Source organism: Eufriesea mexicana, unplaced genomic scaffold, assembly GCF_001483705.2.
Source record: "Eufriesea mexicana isolate 0111107269 unplaced genomic scaffold, ASM148370v2 scaffold337, whole genome shotgun sequence".
NCBI classification, from domain to species: domain Eukaryota; kingdom Metazoa; phylum Arthropoda; class Insecta; order Hymenoptera; family Apidae; genus Eufriesea; species Eufriesea mexicana.
The window spans coordinates 548,138-569,548 of NW_016908487.1; the positions used below are offsets into that span (position 1 = coordinate 548,138).

At 31.4% G+C, this 21,411-nt stretch overlaps 1 protein-coding gene across 2 annotated transcripts; it reads left to right on the plus strand.

Moving 5' to 3' along the window:
- The first annotated feature begins 28 nt into the window (after window positions 1–28).
- LOC108555923 (organic cation transporter protein) lies at window positions 29–20,949 on the plus strand. Of its 2 annotated transcripts, none has more exons than XM_017911808.1 (2): window positions 29–247; window positions 18,337–20,949. In XM_017911808.1, the coding sequence occupies exon 2, from the start codon at window positions 18,937–18,939 to the stop codon at window positions 20,641–20,643; it is 1,707 nt and encodes a 568-aa protein (XP_017767297.1). In that variant the 5' UTR covers window positions 29–247; window positions 18,337–18,936; the 3' UTR covers window positions 20,644–20,949. The 2 variants fall into 2 exon arrangements, with proteins under 2 accessions (XP_017767297.1, XP_017767298.1); XM_017911809.1 differs by lacking the exon at window positions 29–247 and adding an exon at window positions 8,943–8,991.
- Window positions 20,950–21,411: the final 462 nt, after the last annotated feature.

Sequence of the window (21,411 nt, forward strand, 5' to 3'; positions counted from 1 at the left end):
CGGTTGTAAATTACCCGAAAATTAGCTTGCTCCTCTAGAGCCGTCTTGAGCAGCCAGGAAACTTTTATTCGATACCGCCATGTCTTCATTATCTCCTACCAATAAGAAGTACACGACTCGTTCGCCAGAGCGCCTCTAGGACTCAGATTCGTCAGCTCAGACGGATGCCGTGCTTTCGGGTGTCCATTATAACTCGCTTCGACCTCCGGAGTTTTCGTCTTAGACCAAATCGATTCCCCAGACCACGGTGAGTACACGTATTTTCACTGTCATCTTTGATCACTTAGAGATCCGCGTCTCTCACGACACACCAAGGTACTCATCATCAGCTGTAGCCAACAGGATCTAGGTCCTAATTGCGTTTGCTATGCGATGGACAGCTAATCACTAACGCGACCAGGTAGACCATCCGGGTTAATAAACATCATAAACGAGGTGCAATCACGGAAACAACGTTATGTAATTAGTCTTCGTTTATGCGAGAGACGGTTCGAGATGACGGGAAGAGACACGAGGATCTCGACGCCATATTTCGATGAGCAGGTCCACCCAGAGCTATTTTTTTGTTTTGTTTTTAAATATTCGTCGACTCGACACCGGTTCTGCGACACTGAACAGATATCGGTTCGATGGAACGGCGCACGATATTTCGTACATTCGCGATGCAACAGCAACCTCGAAATCCGTTTAAGCTTATTGGATCACCTCGACGCGGAATCACAGTCCGGGCGGGAGGTCCCGTTTAAAAATCCAATATTCCACCCGGATCGGTTTTCGCCAAGGCAGTGGGGCTCGTTAATGCCCGATCCATTGGCTCTTTTTCCCTCTTCCCCTATTTCCCCCGCTTTTTTTCGTCCCTGACGAGAAGAAAATACCATTGTACCCCTAGTGATAATGCAGTCGAGCTCGTTACAGGTTCTTCCATCCCTCGCTCCCTCTATTCCCCTTTTGTTCAACGTTGGATAGAGGGTCGTTGGCACGTCGGATTTTATGGGTTATCTAACTTTCCGGTTTCGTTCGTTAGAGAACGAGTTTGCAATGTAAATCGAGGAGCATGTATTCCAAGTGAAATTATAACCGAAGCTACCATTTCTAGTGTTATTTGTGCAACATGGTTTGGAAAGTGTAAAAAAATGTTAAGGCCTCTTGTTTTGGTTGTTTCGTTTTGGTTAGTAGAAGAGTTTAGATTTAAGAATTTGTTAAAGATGATTCGTGAGATTTAAATCTGTAGTTTGAAATAAATGGATTTATATTTCGAAGGGACTACAGGGTATTTAGGTCCGAATTTTCTTTTATTTTCGAATTTATGTTTTCAATTCACGTTTGTTTTTAAATAATCCTGGGGTTGAAATATCTTTTTGAATTGATATTGATTTCTGTTATGTTAATACCTTTTTTAGAATATAATATGAGTATAGGCGCAGTAGGAGTATCATAATGTGTTCAACAGAATTAAACTAATTTTTATTTTGGGTAATACGCAGTGGATTTTTCCAATTTAAGAGATGTAAAGTCCTTATTTTATGTAACCAATTTTATTCTTGTTACCACAATTTGAGGTTTCCTGCCGTGTGATAAAATTGAATAATGTTTCTTGTGTATGGACTTTGCTTAGCTGATGATCTTTTTTAAAAGTGTTCTATTCTACAACATTTCTGATAAGTAAATGTTTAAGATTTTTTGTACTAAAGTGGGATGTTTAAACAATTTATGGTAATTCTGCAGTCTGCTCTGTTAATTATCAGACTCTTATATTTTCATAAACGTCTGAGTATTTTTATGTAATACTAATACATGTATATTTAAACGCTATTTGTTTGTATTTTTTTAACGATTAGTATAAGGCTATGATAAAATAATTCTGAAATATTATTTTATTTATCTGTTTGGTAATTTAGATAATATTTTTTTTACTTTATGTGTGTTTTATGTCTGATAATCTAGTGTAGTTCGATTTTAATTTAAATTACGAATAAACAACTTAATTTCTGGATATTAATTTTATTAAAGTAATTACTATAATAGAACACTAACTGTCGTATAATATACTATAATAATTACTACAATATATTTTGTTATTATACTATATGATTATTTAATGCTATATTTTATTATTAATATACTGATTAGTATAATTATTGTAGTATAATATAATCATTTTACCGTAATTTATTTAGCTAACATTATTCTTACGTTGTATATTCGTATTAATGTATTATATTATATTATAAAATATGTAATATATCCATAAAAGAAAACGGACCCGTAAGCATACTGTAATAATATTGATACTTTGTATAATTCTCTATTTGTCGGATTTTATGATTATGCAAACGCCTTCTCTGCTTCCAAATGGAAAAGAAAACACAAATGTAAATCGTTAACATAAATCTTAATAAGAGCATTATAATCTGTTTCATTGGAATCTGCATTTTTGGCAAACATAAATGTATTAAAAGCAAGCATAATTGACATTAATTATAATTTATAGATATTAAAGCCTTAGTATCTATTCTTCTTAAACTTATGTCTTAAAATTTTTAATGGAAGAGTACTTGAATATAAATAACACTATGTTATTATTATATTGTAGTATTATTAGTTTTGTGAGGTAATGTATATAATAATTAAGGAAATAATGAAGGAAAAAATTATTAACTTAAATTTAAGTACGTGTTACCTCGTTGAGAAATATGTATAGTACCGGTTGCATTAAATACCTTGAATCTAACTTTACCAATTACAATGAAAAAATTAAGATAAAATATTTTGATATACTTTAAATTACGGTAATTTAGGTAAAGACAAAATTGGCGAAATGTGTCATTTACTGAACCAGGAATAGCGAACTAATAATTATTTTTCACATTCACACGTGTTGCAATTATAGGCTGTCATCTCATATATAATAAATATCTAATCTATTTCCTCTGGTATGTGAACATGAGAAAAAGCTGCTAAGACATATACAGGGTAAGCCTTCAAAAAATATTAATGAACTTCAAATAAATATATTTCGAGAGTACATAACCCTACTGATATAATTATGAAATTGTCAGTTTTTTAAATCCTATAAAAATATAAAGAAAAAAAATGTAAAGTCTTTTTAAAAAAATATTGGTAATTTTTAATTCTTTTTAAAAATGATCTCAAAAATATTTTTCTACAATTGCACGTTTTTCTGCAAGTAGCATGTTTTTGTTGTGAAGAGTCTTTTCGTGCGTCAAATAATGAATTTTAATTATTTAGATAATTCCGTTCACTAGATCTACCCTATACATTTTTATACGTGAATATGATTTAAAAACGAGCATCTGATGATTACAAAAACTGTTTTACAAAGTCACTATGAATGTTATTCCAAGGTTATCGACATTTCTCTGCATATTAGTATGTGTTCTTTTATGATACGACGTTATACCTGATATCAAGCGAGTTCAACGACTTATAACTAAACTTAGTAAAACTTGAATGCATTTCATGATGACACGTATCTCAATAATCTTCGATATCAACGTGAATAATAAAATTAAATTGAATAATAAAATTAATAAATATTGAACAAATGTTGAAATTTTGCAAAGATTTAACAAATGAGAATATAATATTTAAAACATTTGATTTTTATAAGATTGTATATTTCCCGGTTATTTTGGACATTCATTTGCAATATTATAAACTTATTTGTCACGTTACCTTTTAAATGACATATCTTTGTGAGATCATTAAAATTACAACATTAATTATTAACATCTTTATGGTTATACTCTTTAATTCAATTTATTTAATTACAATTATATTGTATTAATTATATTGTTCAAATTAAAAGATTATTTTTAATAGAAGTATTTTTTCCTGTGATATTAATATACATATATTTAATTGTTTTATTGAATCTGCATAAATGAATATTTATTAATAATTCAAGTGGTATTAAAATTTTCAATTTCTATTACTATCACGGGGAATTTAAATTCCATTGTGCACAAGTTATAATATAGTATTCTGGAATGATATTCTAATATATTATATTTTTAATATAATGTAATAAATTTGTAGGTTATTAATTATCATAGAAATAAAGATATTTTTCTTAAATTACGCAGCTAAAGGAATATTTTAGAATAGTATATGTGACATACTATATAAAAACGTTTGTGTTTACAAATATTAGAAATATTCAGAAATATACTATAATAAAAAGTTACAAATTTTTCTGTTATGTGTATTTTACGCGTTAAACCAAGATTAGCTCAAACTTTTCAGTGAAGCAACCCACAGGCAGTTGGTAGAAGCGCAGTCTAACTGAATTACCAATTATAACCAATTACGGCTTATTACCAGTTTATGAGTATCGTTACAAAAGAATTCCATTAGCGATACTACGCAAAATGCAATAAAAATACGACACTTTTCGATGCACGCATCTTATGCGTCATACGGTTTAAATTTACTTTTTATTCGGGACACTGTTTACTACATGCATGCTATACATAGCTTACGATCGAACATGAAAAAATGGTGAAAACTTCCAATAGTGATTCAAGCGAATTTTATATCACAAAATAATATTTTATTTAATTACGTTTTCATCGTAAAATAATTTACAAATGTCTAGTTATTTATAAATAAGTGATGATAACAAAGAAATAAATGAAATCCAATAATTGCTTCCTTCTTATCATGGCGTGAGTTATAAATTGAGCACAAAATTTTAAGAGCAATTCATTTCAAGAAAGGAATGTACAATTCCAGGAGTATAAATATAATAGCCTATATTTTGATACAGGAAGTACATTTATTTTTCAGTTCTCACTCTTTCAATAACATAAAAATAATTCTCAGTTCTTTATTAATTCCGTATCAATTTGAATTTATGAAATGAGATAAGATTTAGACAAAGAGGGGGAATTTTGAGATTTGGCTTTATTCAAAAATTTGAATGAATGATTTAGGATAACAATCTTAGCAAATCACATACGAAATATGAATAATAATATAATAAATATATGAATTAAAAATAGCATGTAGAAAGGGGACACCTATATATGCTCTTTCTGAAAATAATGAGACATAAAATGCCTCTATAAAATCCAAATCTTTATTTCACAGGAATACTATATTAATTCCATAAAAATAATCTATTTTATGAGTACATCTCTTCACTGATACATGAAAAATTTATAAAGACTCCAACACATAAAATAAAACTATTCACATAAATCACATAATTCATCTACATAGCAGTCAAACTGGCCAGCATCACCATAATCAATCATTCATTTCGTAAAAAGTTAAATACCAAATAACTGTCTTATGTTATATCTAGTTTCCAGTTCATTTCTCGAATGTCTCCGTTATTTCTTAAACCAAAAATTCTTCAACATCCAGACGTACCGAATTAAAAATTCCCCTGATCCGTGTTCCACGACTATCTGAAAATAACACAAAAATCGCGGATATATAAAATTGATGAGAAATCGATATAAAAGATCGCGAAGCTATGACGAAAATGTAGAACGAGAGAGCAGAGAAGCAGAGAACAGGTAAGAGAGAAAAGGATGACTGCACGGAAGTTGCAGCCTGCTGCATTTGTACATACGGTCGAGCATTATTTATCGGTCAACATCTTTTTGCTTTCATCCGGCAATTCGGTTTCGTCGTTCAGTCCCCTTTTGCAAATATTTCCTGCTTGGCAACTATCCTGGAATCTCGATACGTGGCTGGCCTTACGGTTCTTGCGAGATTACCCACCACTCACCGGCACAGTAATCGCTTCGTTTCCCGGATAACTTTATGCGAGATAGAAAACGTCATGGTCCTATCACGATCTCGAATCGTTTGCCGCGATATCGACGAATCTGTGGTATTCGTGAATATCGTTGAAGATGATATATGCACGATATCATCTATGTACGTGGTTTCTTTGGATAATTATTGTGTAGTAAATTAGGTTATCAGTTGTTAAGAAGTATTTGTCTACTAGATATCGTGATTTGTTAAAAAATATGTTCAATTCACTGGAAGTATTCTTTGAATAGTTTGGGGATAATAATGATTCGTTTAGAGAAATAGTGAGATTTAATTAGATTCATTTGTGAAATGATAGTAATGATTATTCGCGATGTTATGTAGTATATTAGATAAAATTGGAAAAACATGATTTTGTTTAGATAAAGTGATTCGAACTAGATAAATTTTATTTATTATAGATCTGTTCCATTTAGATAAGATGATTTTTCGGATAAATTTTATGTAGGTCAATTTTATTTTGATAAATCTTATTTAAATGAAATAGAGATTGATATTTAGGTGAAATTTAAAATTCAAAATGGCACGTGATTGTAGTGTTCGTGAATTGTATGACAAAATTGAATAGCGCCATTGTTTTCTGTAATAATATTAAAAACTTTGGTACTTATTGGATGACATTTGCATAAAGCAAATTATCAGTTAACATTCAATTATGCTATCTAATTAGATTAAACATTAATATATTATACAATAACATAATAATAGCAATAATTATAATATTACAGTAATATTATATTTATTGAAATATTATTTCCGTATTGAATTTCCAAAAAATAAACCAAAAAATTAAAACTAAAATATTACGTTAAATCTGACCATTTATTTTTTGATCCCCGATAAAAATTATTGTATTTTTATTTATATTTGACCACGAATTATAATATTGAAATATTTTCCTAAACTGCAAAATACAAATTCAGATTGAAAAGTACTATTCCTTGGTTCGTATCGATAGTTCAACGTATGAATAATTCCGTGTTAAGAAACATGAATGCATATTTCATTATTTAAATGAAACTTAACGAAGGTTAATATGTAAATGATAACAATAAAAAGTATTCTTTAGTCGAAGAATATTCTTCCTGTACTTAATAAAAAGACAGTAAAACATATTGTGATATGGCGAAAATTATTCTCGATGATTACAATATTTTCTGGATACTGAAAAATATTATAACAAGAAATAATCAATATAAAATAATGAAACATTTACAAATATTTTTATATAATGCATCTCTCTATCAAACAATGAATAAATATCATTTCAAATGTAAGTTACTGGTTGCACAGTTATAAACTGGTGTAATTAACTCGATTAATGTCACTGGTTTCGACAAATGAAATGCAAACACGTGCGTGTATCAAATTAGAGTAAAGTTAGATCGTTGTATAATATAAACGATGAATAGGTAAACAGCAAACAATCACTTTCCCTTGCAAGAGTCATTGCCACATATCTGCAAGAAATGTGGCGTAATTATTCCTTTCTAACCGTTTACTGCATTCAGTTGAGAAATTCACTGTTTCATTTCATATTTGCGGAGGAAATATTATATACACTGTCATAAATAAATAATCAGTACAAGATAATTTAAAATATATATCTATACTGTCTTTAACATCTAATATTCTAAATATTTTAAATAATTTGAAATATTTTGAAATATTCAAATTTGTGACATAATTAGTTTAAATATTTTAATACATGTATGATAATATTATATGCAATATCAATATAAAAACATAAAAGACGTATTTAATAATTTTTGTATTAAACATGGGTGTCAGCAATTAAAGTAAAATTTACGTAACACGATGTTTCTTCCAGTATTTTAAAGAATTGTAATTTAAATTCGATTTCCGAAATATGGTTCGTATTCGAAATGTTGAAAATTGAATTTATTACTTAAAAATGGAACACTTCTTAAAATCTTAAACTGTGCTTTCTCAAATTCAGGGCTCTACAAAATAATAATAATTATATCATTTTATGATCGTGTATGAAGTGGTAAATGCAAGTATAATGACAGCTGCTATTGAATATATTCATGCAGCTACAGGTTTTCTGAGAAAGTACTTTCTAACAATTACTTAAACAATTTCACTTCTCAGAAGATGTAACAGCTACATTTTCAGTGGGAAAGGTGTTCATTAATTCTCACTTTCTAACATTTCTGTGTTACTATTTATGTTGAAAATTATTTTTTTCTACCGTTACTTAACATAACTGCATCGTTATCTACACTTAGAAATATTTCTTCCTTTTACATTATTCTCTACATCTAATTACATATTTTGTAATTCAGCGATTACATACAGTTATCTAAATTAACGGTGAACATTTGCTATACTATTATCAAATTATCGTCGCTATATTAAAAAGCGCAATAATTATCGCCGCTACGTTAACAACAGAATAAAAATCTCCAATCTTCGTTAGACAATAAAATATCTCAAAAATTTAATCTCTATGCAACAAACTCAATTTCAATTCTAATTTTTAAAGAATAGTGACCAGAATAAACAGAATGTACACAAATGCGTATACTCAAAAATCCTTTACACTGAATCATTAAGTACAATACAGAAATACGTCCAAGAACACCAAGGAATAAGCTTCGAAAGTGCACTCGTAAACCTGCAAGCTAATTACAAAGAGTAAAGTGAAAGTTAAGCTGTTACCAAAGCTTAATACCCTCTAATTACAAGTATTACAGTATCGATATCGAATTTAATATTTCTTCGACATTCCGTTGATCGAAGATACTCTGATGTATTTAATTATTTCCCAAGACACATTTATAGATTACTCAAAACAAATACTCGTATCTCTGAAGTACTCGAAGGACAGGGGGGAGGGGGGCAAAGCGGGACAATTACACGTGGTCAAACACGTAAACCTTTCGCAACGGTTTGCTCCAGTTTATCTCATATCCAGCACGTCAGTCATAAGATACTTCTCGATGCAACAACGATCGCGCGACTCGTGCCGTGAAACAGAGATGCACCTTTGCCTTTTCGTCAATTAATCCCAAGATTAAAATTAAGAGCGATTCGTAATTGAAGAAAAGGTCACAATAACTAGCATGAAAAACTGACTGCACTGCGGATATCGTTCAATTGTACGCTGTTTGAGTTTGCTTCTGCTGACAGAACGACAATCCAGTGTTTGTAAACGTAAGTTTGTTTCACATTATTTTTTACTGCATTTTTCTTTCTCTTTTTTTAATTATATGAGATGGTGCTGCATAAATTGTGTGGGTGGTAATTGGTGATGACGACGATTTGACGTAAATGTATCTGCTGTGAAGAATTTAATTTCATTGTGGAACTGATTTGGAATAAATATAAGGGTTGAATTTTATTATGGAACTGTGAAATTATGGGAAATTAAATTTTATCATGTTATACAATATTACATTTTCTTAAGATTAGAAATAAAAATACTATGAAGAGTTAAATATTATTAAGATATTGTGAATCGTTTAAAGTTCTCAATAAATTTACTATAGATTATAATTTGGAATAAGTATACCATGTGGGATTAAATATTATTATAAAACTTTGTCTTTCAAAATTTTAAATATATTATGGGAAATTAGAAGCTTTTAACAATTTAGAATAAATAGACTATGGAGAAATAAATTTCATTACAAAGTCTCAAGTCTTTTAAATTTTGAAATAAATACACTATGGGTAATTAAATTTTATTACAAATCCTTGAATATTTTAGAAAGTATATTTTTAAAATTTGATAATAAAAACTTGATGACTAAGATTTTCATTTAAAATTTAAACTTACAATTTGGATTGAGACTAAATATACTCAGCAGTTAAAAAGAATGTACTTTACTCTTACTTGACATTTACATTCACTGTAGATTGGTGAGTTTGATTTAAAGAGTAGATGTGAATACGTTAGCTTCGTATTACTTACCCTTAGTGTATTTAACGCTGCTTGTACTTTCCGATCAAGATCTCCAGTGACTGTGTACTTGTTCGCAAAGTAAGCTATCATTATTTCTATTACGTATGCCATCATGTATTTTCTATTCTATGTCTCAAACCTTGTTCCACAAAAATTGAATTTCATTTTGGAATACTTGTAGCGATTAGATAACAGTTTAGAAACTTTTCTTATATCAATAAAATAGATATTAGTTTTTCCAGCCTGTTCGTCTATATCTTCATTGCCAAAGACATTTACATATAATAGGCTTCTTTTAGTAAATATACTTATTTTCCATCCTTTGAGTGCTGAACGATTCATATTTAATATATGTAATACAATGTCGTCTATATTTACTTCGTAACTAATAGAGATTGCATTTTTATTATCATTGTTGATAATGTTTATCATAAGAGCTACCGCAAACACACTTAAAAACCTGTTGAATTACAGCTACTTCTGCTGTTGCAATGTTGATACTCTACAGGATTCTAAAGTTTCTTATATTACCTTCTATTTCTATACGATCGTCTGTCTTACTTTTAGAGATACAGTCACTGTGTATGTACATATGTTTGTACATACTCGAATAAACTTTGAGTATTTATCGAAAAGTTTTATAGATAAATGTTTATTTTTACTAAACTTATTATATTCTTCAAGTTTATTGTAATAAATACTACTTACATTATTAATTTATATATTTATATATTATTTATTATATTATTTAAATATAAATAAATAATTTATATATATACATATATTTATGATTATACATATGATTAAAATATATTATAATATAAACATATCTAATTTAAATAGTATATAATAATAATTTACTTTTAATTTTTAAAAAGTCATTCTTTATTATTTATACTTACCATTCGCGATAATATTTACGAGACATTGGTTACCTTAACAATTCTTACAAAAATGGGAAATTAAGGAAGCAAGATAGACTTAATTTATTTGCTGTATTATATTAAGTAATTTACTTTACTTAATGACTCAGACTCTTACGATTTTTCCTTCCTTTCCTTCCTCGTACAAAGTAATCTCTCAAAGATTTCAATACCAGAAAATGGTCAAGCAAAATCTTCAGTACTCTTACAGCCACATAAAACACTGTGAATCCACCTACAGTTTTTTTCCATTAGAACAAGAACGGAATCTCATTTCATCTAGATGCGATATTTTCCTTTTTGTTCCTTACCCAACTGTTCCTACTTTCCATATCTTTCACATTCCCTTCGTTTCCCTTCCTTTGGACCTAGACCTTTCAGTCACAGTTGACGGCCAAGTCTTCGCGAACCTCGTCTCTTTCACACGTCATTGTTCTCCCACTTTCTCCAAATGTTGTCGTCATATGCACTCGTGCGTCCGTCTTCTGCATCAACCATCCCTCTCTTTCTTGTATTCCTTTTCCTCCTTTTCAAGGAAAACTTCGACCACTGACATTTTCCTCCTGAAGGACAGTCCTCGATTCTTGCTCGAGTAGTTACGCTGCTACTGCACATATGTACAATCATTATCGTTATAATTGTTGTTATTATTATTATTATTATTGTCATGGTTATTAAATTGAACTGCAAAAAAGTGCCGTGATCTCCGTAGCATTGTCGCCTTGGAATTTTCTCTAATACTATAGCTGATATTGATGGTAAGATATTGATATAACTCATAATTGTTTCTAATAATAATACAATATTACTATAATTACATAAGAACTGTATAATTTGCAATTCTCAGGAGGAAATTACAGTCATTTGATACGTGGACAGAAATTAAATGTCATTAAATAAAAAATAAAGGAAAGAATATTTAAAACAATGTGCATTGATATTTAAACACGATGGTGGTTAGAAGATTATTCTTTAATATACAGGTCTAATGGAAGAAAAGTAGTAAACCAATCCAAAAATGTGAAATATAGAATATCTAAAGTCTGAATTTCTGAAGAAAATAGATAAAATTTTACTCGAGGTCGATACTTATTCTCTTGCAAATTTATTCGCGGAAGCGTCGATATCAAAACAGCTTGATCAAATATTATTCCATACTATTTCTGTTACATAGGATTAATAGCAATATTTTGCTTCAGAAAACCGATATTTACTTTCTTATATATCAAAATGGTTATTACACTCTTCATATACACCACGTATTTAGAGTACACAATATGAAGGTGAATAGCCACTCTATTTTACCAGGTCTACCCAAAGCATCGCGTAGTTCAAAATTTTCCTAACTCCCATTTCCGGCGATAGATTTAATGTATGGATGTCACATGCATGTATAAGCAAACATACGCGTCTATCGAAGCGATAATTTATGCGAAGGCAACGATACGCGCTTATTCGATTCATTTCGCTTCCACTTCTACTGTTCGAGTTCACTGGCATTGATCGCACAGTTGCATCCTCATAAGGAATATCGCGATCGTCGAACAACTAATTCCTTTGTACGACATAGAGCCGCGACGATCACCTCTTGGCAGCGACTACGTCGATCCACTGATCTTCCGTCGATCGTGCTAATGCATTATCCGCGGATGGATCGTAGGCCCGTGGATGGATCGTAGACCCGTGGATGGATCGTAGACCCGCGAATGGAACATACACTTGCGAATGGATTGTAAATCTGTGGATAGACCGTAGATCTATGGCTGCATCGTAGATCCGCGGATAGATCGTGGACTTGGGGATGGAACGTAGATTCAAGGATGGATCGTAGATCTGTGGATAGATCGTAGATTCGCGAATGGATTGTTGATCCACGGATGGAACATAGACTCGCTGATGGATCGTAGATCCGCGGATGAACCCTGGATTCTTGGATGGAACGTAGACCCGCAACCGATTGACGAAATTCTCGTATCGCGGGACACTTCGAAAATAACCACGGTGGAATCGAGTCTAGAAAACTCACGAAATCGTCATGTGACAGTGTTCCTGCGTTCAAAATAAACGTGAAAGAGACTTCTTGAGTCTTCTTCGGAGTTCCTTGTACTATGTGGTAAGGTGAATGGTGTTGAGGACGAGGAGGGTTGTTTGTTTATGAAATAATGTGATTCGATGAATCGTTACGAGGTAATGTAATGAACAATTTTGTCAGTGCTTCTTAAATTTGTTATCGGTGAAGGGTATGTATAGAAGAAGTTTTTATGTCTTTGGACAGAAGAAACTTGGATTCATAAGGTTTTTAAAAATAGTTAGCGTTTTCTGAATTTGTCATTGATAAGGAGTTATTAAAGAAGGAATTACATAATATTTATGAACACAATTTGATTGATGTTCATTCTCGTACCGTGAACTTTATATACAATATCACTTATATATCGCTATTGTAGCGGAAATATGTTCATCACTCCTAACCTTTCGCTAATCGAGAATAGATAAAATTCACAATCTTAGATTAAATTAATTTATTTCAAAGATTAGATAAAAACCTAAATAGTATTAGACGAAGCTAGACAATTTTTTATAAATTTGTTAGAAAATAATTTAGAAACATGCGTTTTACAAATTATTATCGTTATAGCAAAATTAATACTATTATTCCTATTTTTTCTTACATTCTATACGATTCAGAAATCATGTAAGAAACATTTATTTACCAAGTCACGTATCTTTTTATTATTACAGAGTATAGTAATGTTTTCTTGAATATTGCCATTGTTTCTATCATTAATACTTTTTATACGTTTTTTTAAATATAGTTGTTTAGACCTTTTATTTCAATATATTCTACAAAGCTGTTTGTTATAATGTTAAATTACAGATGCCATTTGTACTATTTCTTATTTCCAAAACTGTTCTATTTCTATCATCAGTGGTATATATTTCGTTGTTTTCCTTTTCCTGTTACTTTTGTGTCACACTTGTGCTATTCAGTATTACAATACGATTAAGCTTTCTTTTTTTACTAACGGATGTGAGTCTAGTCTGCTGCACGTAAGCTTTTATCTCTATGTAACGCTTTGGCCTGATATTATTTTTAGCTATTATTATCAAGTACTTTTCACGAATATGAATTATACATACACATGTGTGATGCACGTCTGTATTGTATGATCTTCGCCATTATGTTTGTTTCTATAATCTGTTCAGCTAAAAAATGTCTAGTCTGCTATTATAATATGGCCCATTGTTTCTTTGCATTGATAATATTTCCACATGTATCTGTATCAAGGGATTCTCTTATTATTATTATTATTATTATTATTATTGTTATTATTATTATTATAGTAAAACTATTATTAGTGTCATTACTATTATTGCAGTACTCTTTTCCATTATAGCATTATAGTAAAATTATTATTATTCTTGTCATTAATATTAAAGTGAAATTATTACTATTATTATATTTATTATTATTATTATTATTATATGTACAATATAATTAATATTATAGATATTATTGGGATTATAATTATTATTATACTTATAGCAAAATAGTATTAATATTAATAATAACAGTAATATGATAATACAATTAATATTATTATTACAGCGATACTCTGCAAAAATTTATATTGGCACGACTTTGTACGAACAAAATGTTAAAAATAACTAATTCAGGAAGATTAAACGTATAACCTTTGTGCTCTTCCAGGATGAATTAAAATGATTTATGTAGTTCAATGATAATAGTTTCAAACACCACGATATAGTAAAAATAGTTAATATCGGAATACGGTTCAGTTAACTGCGACCTGGTGAATTCGATCTGAACTGAACGGAACTCGAGTATTTTTAATTGACATCGATGAATTAACGTCTGTACCATATCGGTTCATTAAATTTTATGCACGAGGAAACGTGTACACATAACACGAATTAAAGGTAACAACATTTGGAACAGAAACTCTTTCTTCTGTTCAAATTCTTCACACGAACGTAACTCGTGATAATATCATCTTTTTTGAAAAATGGGAACAATGCTTTAGCGTCATTATTCATTTCAATGTGAATACTATTAATATTCAATGGCACGGGTCTTTTAATTCTACATATTTAGGACGACGATTTGATTTTTAAATTCGAATAAGATTATCTATTCTGAATAAAATGTGAGAAAAGTTCCTAATGGAATTTAATAAAAAAAATTGTAAGGATCCAATTATTCATGATTTACAATGACTGAAGTAATTTATAAGATGTAAATTCAAATATAACAATGAATGCATTGCAGATCTTTTTGTAATCTGTATAGCAATTAATAATCGACATATAGAGCCTAATAGTTTACTACGATTTAGTAAATTTTTAATATTTTACTATAATTCATACTGTAGTACCTATTAATTTATTAAAAGCTAAATTATGTTTCAATGCACAATTTCCATCTTACAATAGTCTTTCGTAAATTCCAAATATTTTTTAAATGTTGTCTAACTCATTACTACTAATGGCATTAAATTTTTAATTAATTCCTCGGTCGAATACTACTAATTATTTTAAATGCTCAATTAGTTAATTATTAAAATTAAATATCACTAATTATAATAGATGCTTGTCTAATTACTGAATCGAATAATATAGTACTTAACTAATTACAAAATTAGATATTTCTAATTACCTGAAATAATAAATTACTCGCTACATTAATTACATTGAATAATCCACTGCTGAATCAAGTATTACTAATTACTTGAAATACACGATTACTTGCAGAATACCTTATATTAATACCAATCCTTTGATTGCAAAGAAAAGGTCGTTGCCATGATAGAAAGCAAGGCCGTGTAAATTCTAATATATATCGATACGCATGAATAGTCGCAACATAAATGTGTTGAAGTTTATCTAGGGAGAAAAAAGCTACCGAATTATGAAAACTCTTTCGAAACTATAGGATAATTAACCTCGCGACTTATGGCCGCGGAAATCAACGATACCCATGCGCTGTACTAGCGATAAGGCACTGAACATACAAACTGTCAAGATTATAACGTGACTCCACTTCCAGTTTCATACTGCACGTGCTGCGAATGGTTTTAGAATTTATTTTGCAGTGTAGTGTTTCGATCGAGGATAGACACGAAAGACTAGTGGATAAAACAGTACGTAATTGAAAATAGAACACGTAATATGACGAATTTGTTTGATTTAACAGAGATTCGATTTAGATAATATCTATCTCAGTATCCTGGACGTTCGATTTAGATAACGTGGATCAGGACATAGAGGAAATTTGATTTCACCAAGATAAATTTAAATACCGATGAATTTTGAAATCGATGAACCAGTTTGATTAATAAATGTTTTATCGTCAAATTTTTTATGTGTCACAATGAGAAATTTCTGTATCGTATTGAACGTAACCAGTGACTCGAATTATTTTGTATAAGTTTTGGTAAAATTGTCAGTGGTGTTAAAATATTCGGTGTATTTTCCTTTCTGAATAATATTTCATAAATCTAGTGAAAACAAATTGGTGTTTCATACGAATAAAAAGAATACATGACACATTGGTTTCATTTTTGTTGGATTAAGAAGAAAATTTATAATACTAATAATTCTTTAAAATTTTACCAAAAATATATGGAAATGGTATATCGTAGGATACAAATTAAATATTGTGTATTCGTATTAATTTTAGTTAAAGGATTTTGATTTCAGAATTATATTAGACAGATAAGAGTTTTTAATATGTGTGCTATCTAAATTACATACAATTAGCATCGATAAATAAAATGACATTAAACGAAGTTAATTATTTTGAGAAATTAAATTCGTTTCGCGAACATATGAATTTTCCTTGATAAAATAATGGAAAAGGAGGTTAATATCCTCGATTAAATAAGGTATTTAACCAAACAATTTGTTAATAATCTACACTTGACTATTTCCGGCAAAGTGCGTGTATTGTCTTAGACCACGCGTCTAGATTGCATTGTCTTGTTCGGACATCCAATTGTGTCTGTGTGACACGTGATTACCTCGAAAAGATATTTTGAATTCACAGTTTTATTCAGTGTAAATATATCTTTCATTAATAAATTGCAAATTTGAATTACGAATACCAATAGTAAATTAACAAGTTGCTAGTATATAATTCTGTTCAATATAACCTATTAATTTCGTATCTTTTCTATTTCATAAGGAAAAATACGTACCATAATATGTCATTTAAAAACAGTTATTACTAAATAACACTTCTGAAACATATTTAAATAATTATATGTAACTAACTATAAACTTGTTTTATTAATTATATATAATTTAAAAATAATTATTGATACAGAATACTTGTGAATGTTTAAATGCTACTAAAACCTCGATATTATTGCTATAATTAAATTGCATTTACAATATTATAAGTGTATGTTTTATGAGACTGTAATATTCTTTTTATAAAGTCTAAAAGGAATTTTGGTTCTTAGATTATTTTTGCAGAAAATGATACTAAACGAGAATAGCACATAACATTTTTACTGTGTTATAGATCATGATAGATCATGTAAATATTTTTATTGCTGGAATGCATCTCGGTGTTTACTTTCACATTTCAATCAATTGAAGTTCACCTACTTTAGTAAAGTTAATTTTATCCAGTCTTTGAAACTTAATATATCTAAGTGGATCAAAACTCGCATTCGATGCATAAAGTTTCAACTATTCGAATAAAAAAGATATATCAAATGAAAAGAAATGCGTAAAAGGAGTACTATTCATACTAGTTAGTTCCCTATTAACTTTCTAACATAGTTTCACACGAAAGTTGCATACTTATAATTGAATATGCTGGTAATTTGTTTTACTGCCATGCGCAATTTCATTCTGGTTACACTTAGTAAGAATGAATTTCCTTAAACATTTAATTTCGAAAGTAACTATGAAACGAAAGTGCATTAGATTTTCAGAGATACATTTCAAGCATTACAATTGTATTATTTATCTTACATTTATTTTAAGAAAACATATAATCTAATATTACAAATTTTTAAAAATAGTTGTAAAACAGGATCATAACAACGTATTAGAATAATTATAAGACAAAATCATATTAGATCATCAGGAATAAACTTCAAACGTGAGGATTATACCTATTTTTTATTTACTTTTGGGATACCTACATAATTATGTTTATTTTATAATGACTATAGCGATATTACTCATTACTAAGAAAACTATGAGACAAAATTATATTAGATCTTCAAAGGTACATTTCAAATATAAAATTATATTAACTTTTTATTTTATGAATTTTCAATCTTCGATATTATTTGTTTCCTAAATCAATTATCAGATAATATAAAATTAAAATTTTACTAGTGCCTTTCACAAGCAATAACTATATTTATTTTGTATTTATTTTAAGAACTACTACACCCCAATATTACAAACTTTCTAAAACAATTATGAAATAAAATCATCATTGAACATGAACGATAAAAAGTATACATCAAATAGAATAATTATATTTGTTTTTTGTTTATTTCCAAAATATATATTCTCTAACATTACTAACGTTTTTAAAACAGTTATCAAATGATAATGAAATAATATCAAATTTTCAATTGTACCTTCCAAAGTTTGTAATTATATATATTTTGCCTTTATTTCCAGACTATTTCGATCCTCAATAAAGACAGATAACTTTCCCAGAACAAACACGAAGTGAAACGTCTAAGAAGGAAAACAGTCAGTAACTGTACAAGGACAACTGTGAATTTCATAAAAAAATAAGTCCAACGCATTCTCCGGACACGAGGAATCCGTTCAGCCGCTGTTCAAGTTGGCAGTTGCAGTCAGTTACCCAGTTCTCCGTGAGCAATAGAACAGTGCAGTTCATACGTCCACGCGATTACGCTACTTTCGACTCCGTCGACTCGTCTCATCAGCTGATCTAACGAACTCGCGACGAAGGAATCCGTGAAGCAGTGAGACACTCTCCATCGTCGAAAATAAGCAGAAACAAATCCGTCCAAAAGCAAGTAAAACCAAATATCATTGATCAACGTCACACTTAAACACATCGAAAATGATCCTCGAAAGCTAGAAGAGGGGACACACTTAAGAACTGATTAACATCAAGGAGGAAAAACAGAGAGTGCTTACAATCTGAATTACCAAGAATCGTGTCAAGAGCGCTGTCAGTTATCAAGACGCTGTTAAAAAGCAGGAAAACAACTGGAGAAACAAGTTTTTCAAGGCTGAACGCGAAACATGGCGAGCGTCGACAGAAATCTCGAGGAGTTGATGGCTCATCTCGGGGAATTTGGCAAATACCAGGGTTGGCAATTTTCGCTACACATTCTGGGCGCGTTGACAGCTGGTTTGCACATGCTGACACTGCTGACAGTAGCAGCGGTGCCGCCACACAAATGCAACATCCCCGAATCCACGTTGACGGTCATCAATCCAACCAACTTCACGTCCTCCAAATGGAACTCGTCCGATGGCCTCGACGACCTTCCTCGCGTCATTGATACGTGTCACTACATGGATGTGAATGAAGTAGTGAAACAATGCGAATCCTGGACCTATGACATGCAATACTTCCAATCGTCGCGAGGAATGGAATGGAATTTTGTTTGCTCACAACGATGGATGGGTGCAGCGGCACAGTCCTCCTACATGTTTGGCGTGTTTATTGGAGCGGTAACGTTGGGCAGTTTGGCTGACAAGTACGGGAGAAAGATAATATTCTACATATCCGCTGTCGCTCAACTGATCCTGGGAGTGACGGTAGCCTTGGTCAACAACTATTACGTATTCCTCATCCTAAGATTCCTCTACGGGATCTTCGGCTCAGCCGGGGCCTACATAACAGGGTTCGTCCTCACGATGGAACTGGTTGGCGCAACGAAGAGGACCATCTGCGGAGTGATGTTCCAATTGGCGTTCGCTGTTGGGTTCATGCTGGTAGCCGTTTGGGGTGCCGTGATCAAAGATCGAATGTGGCTGCAGATCATCTACGGACTTCACAGTGCGTTGCTGGTAGGCCACTGGTGGCTCATGGACGAGTCCCCAAGGTGGTTGTGGGCTCAAGGCCGCGTCAGCGAGGCTTTAGCTATCGTACGAAAAGGTCTAAAGATGAACGGGAACAACGTAGACATAGACACCGCGAAGCTAATCAGCGAAGGGAAGATACGGCACGTCGATCAAGAGGAACGCTCTTACGGAGCCCTGGATCTCTTTAAAACACCCAATCTTCGTAAGAAGAGTCTGAACGTGTGTCTCAATTGGTTTGCCAACTCCATCGTCTATTATGGACTATCGTTGAACGCTGGTAACCTGGTCGGCAATCCGTTTGTCATGCTCTTCCTCAGTGGCCTCGTCGAGCTACCGTCCTATATTCTCATGTGCTTCCTCATGGATCGTACCGGAAGAAGATGTATGGTCAGCACATTTATGCTGATAGGTGGCGTATGCTGCATAATCGCTTCCAGCATTCCCTCAGACACCGATGCAGCAGCTGCCGCGATCGTCACGATCGTCCTGTTCGGCAAGGCCTGCATAGCTGGTTCGTTCGCTGTCATCTACAACTACACTGCCGAACTGTTCCCCACGGTGGTCAGAAATACCGCGTTGGGGATCGGTTCGATGTGCGCGCGTCTCAGTGGAGCTATGACCCCCGCGATAATGCTGTTGGACTCTTTGAATCCCAAAGTGCCAGCGGTGCTGTTCGGTTTCGTCGCTCTGGTGTCTGGTTTTCTGTCGCTGTATCTACCAGAAACCGTGAACCAGCCGATGCCAGAGACCATCGAAGATGGTGAGAACTTTGGCAAGCACGACACGTGCTTCACTACGTGTATGGGCTCGGATGGAAAAGCCAGCGTGACCTATGATGTTACGTTGAATCAATTGAGCGATAGAGATGAGAAAGAGAAGCTGAATCAAGGTGAAAACGCGAAGGAAAATTCGCATTAATTTAGGTGCAAATATAAATCGATGATGAGTGAATCGATTACATAAATGTGTGACAAGTGTGAGAGTAACCTACCTTGCTGCAGAATTATTTTCTATGAATCAGACTGAATCAGAGATAGCGAGATTTTCGTGAATTTCTTACGATCGATGTAGGACTATTGCCATGACATGTTGATCGGTGTTTGCTGGGTGTTTTATAGTCTGCTGGCAGTAATTTAAAAAGCCTTGCAGCTATTGTATATGAGTTTTAAAGAATAATCCTGCAGCTATGCGATCTAATACATAAAGTGCCTTGACGCGTTCACTGCCCACAAAATCTTTAATACTAGATCGTTTTCATGTGTAATTTTGATTTCTGTATTGCTAAATTTTACATTACACACTTGCCTTATGAAAATGAACGAATTTTTATATATAAGTTGTTAAAAATTTGGATATTTTTAATTTCACTCTTTCATTCAAAAGGACAGGGAAATTTATGTAATATATCTGTAAAAATACGTCTTGATTATTAAATTTAAACAGTGAACGTGTTAAAAAATATCTAAAAATGGAATCAATGTTTCTATTTTCATATTTTAATGTTTAATACGAATATTTAATATGAATATTGTTTAATATGAGGGAAAATGTAACACGATATGGACTTAATATTATATATTTGAAACGTAATGTTCTGTTTAAAAACTTACTAAGAAGACTGAACGTTTCTAGAATTTTTTCGAATCAGAGTTTTTCCTCGATGAATTCTAAGCTATTCGATGGATT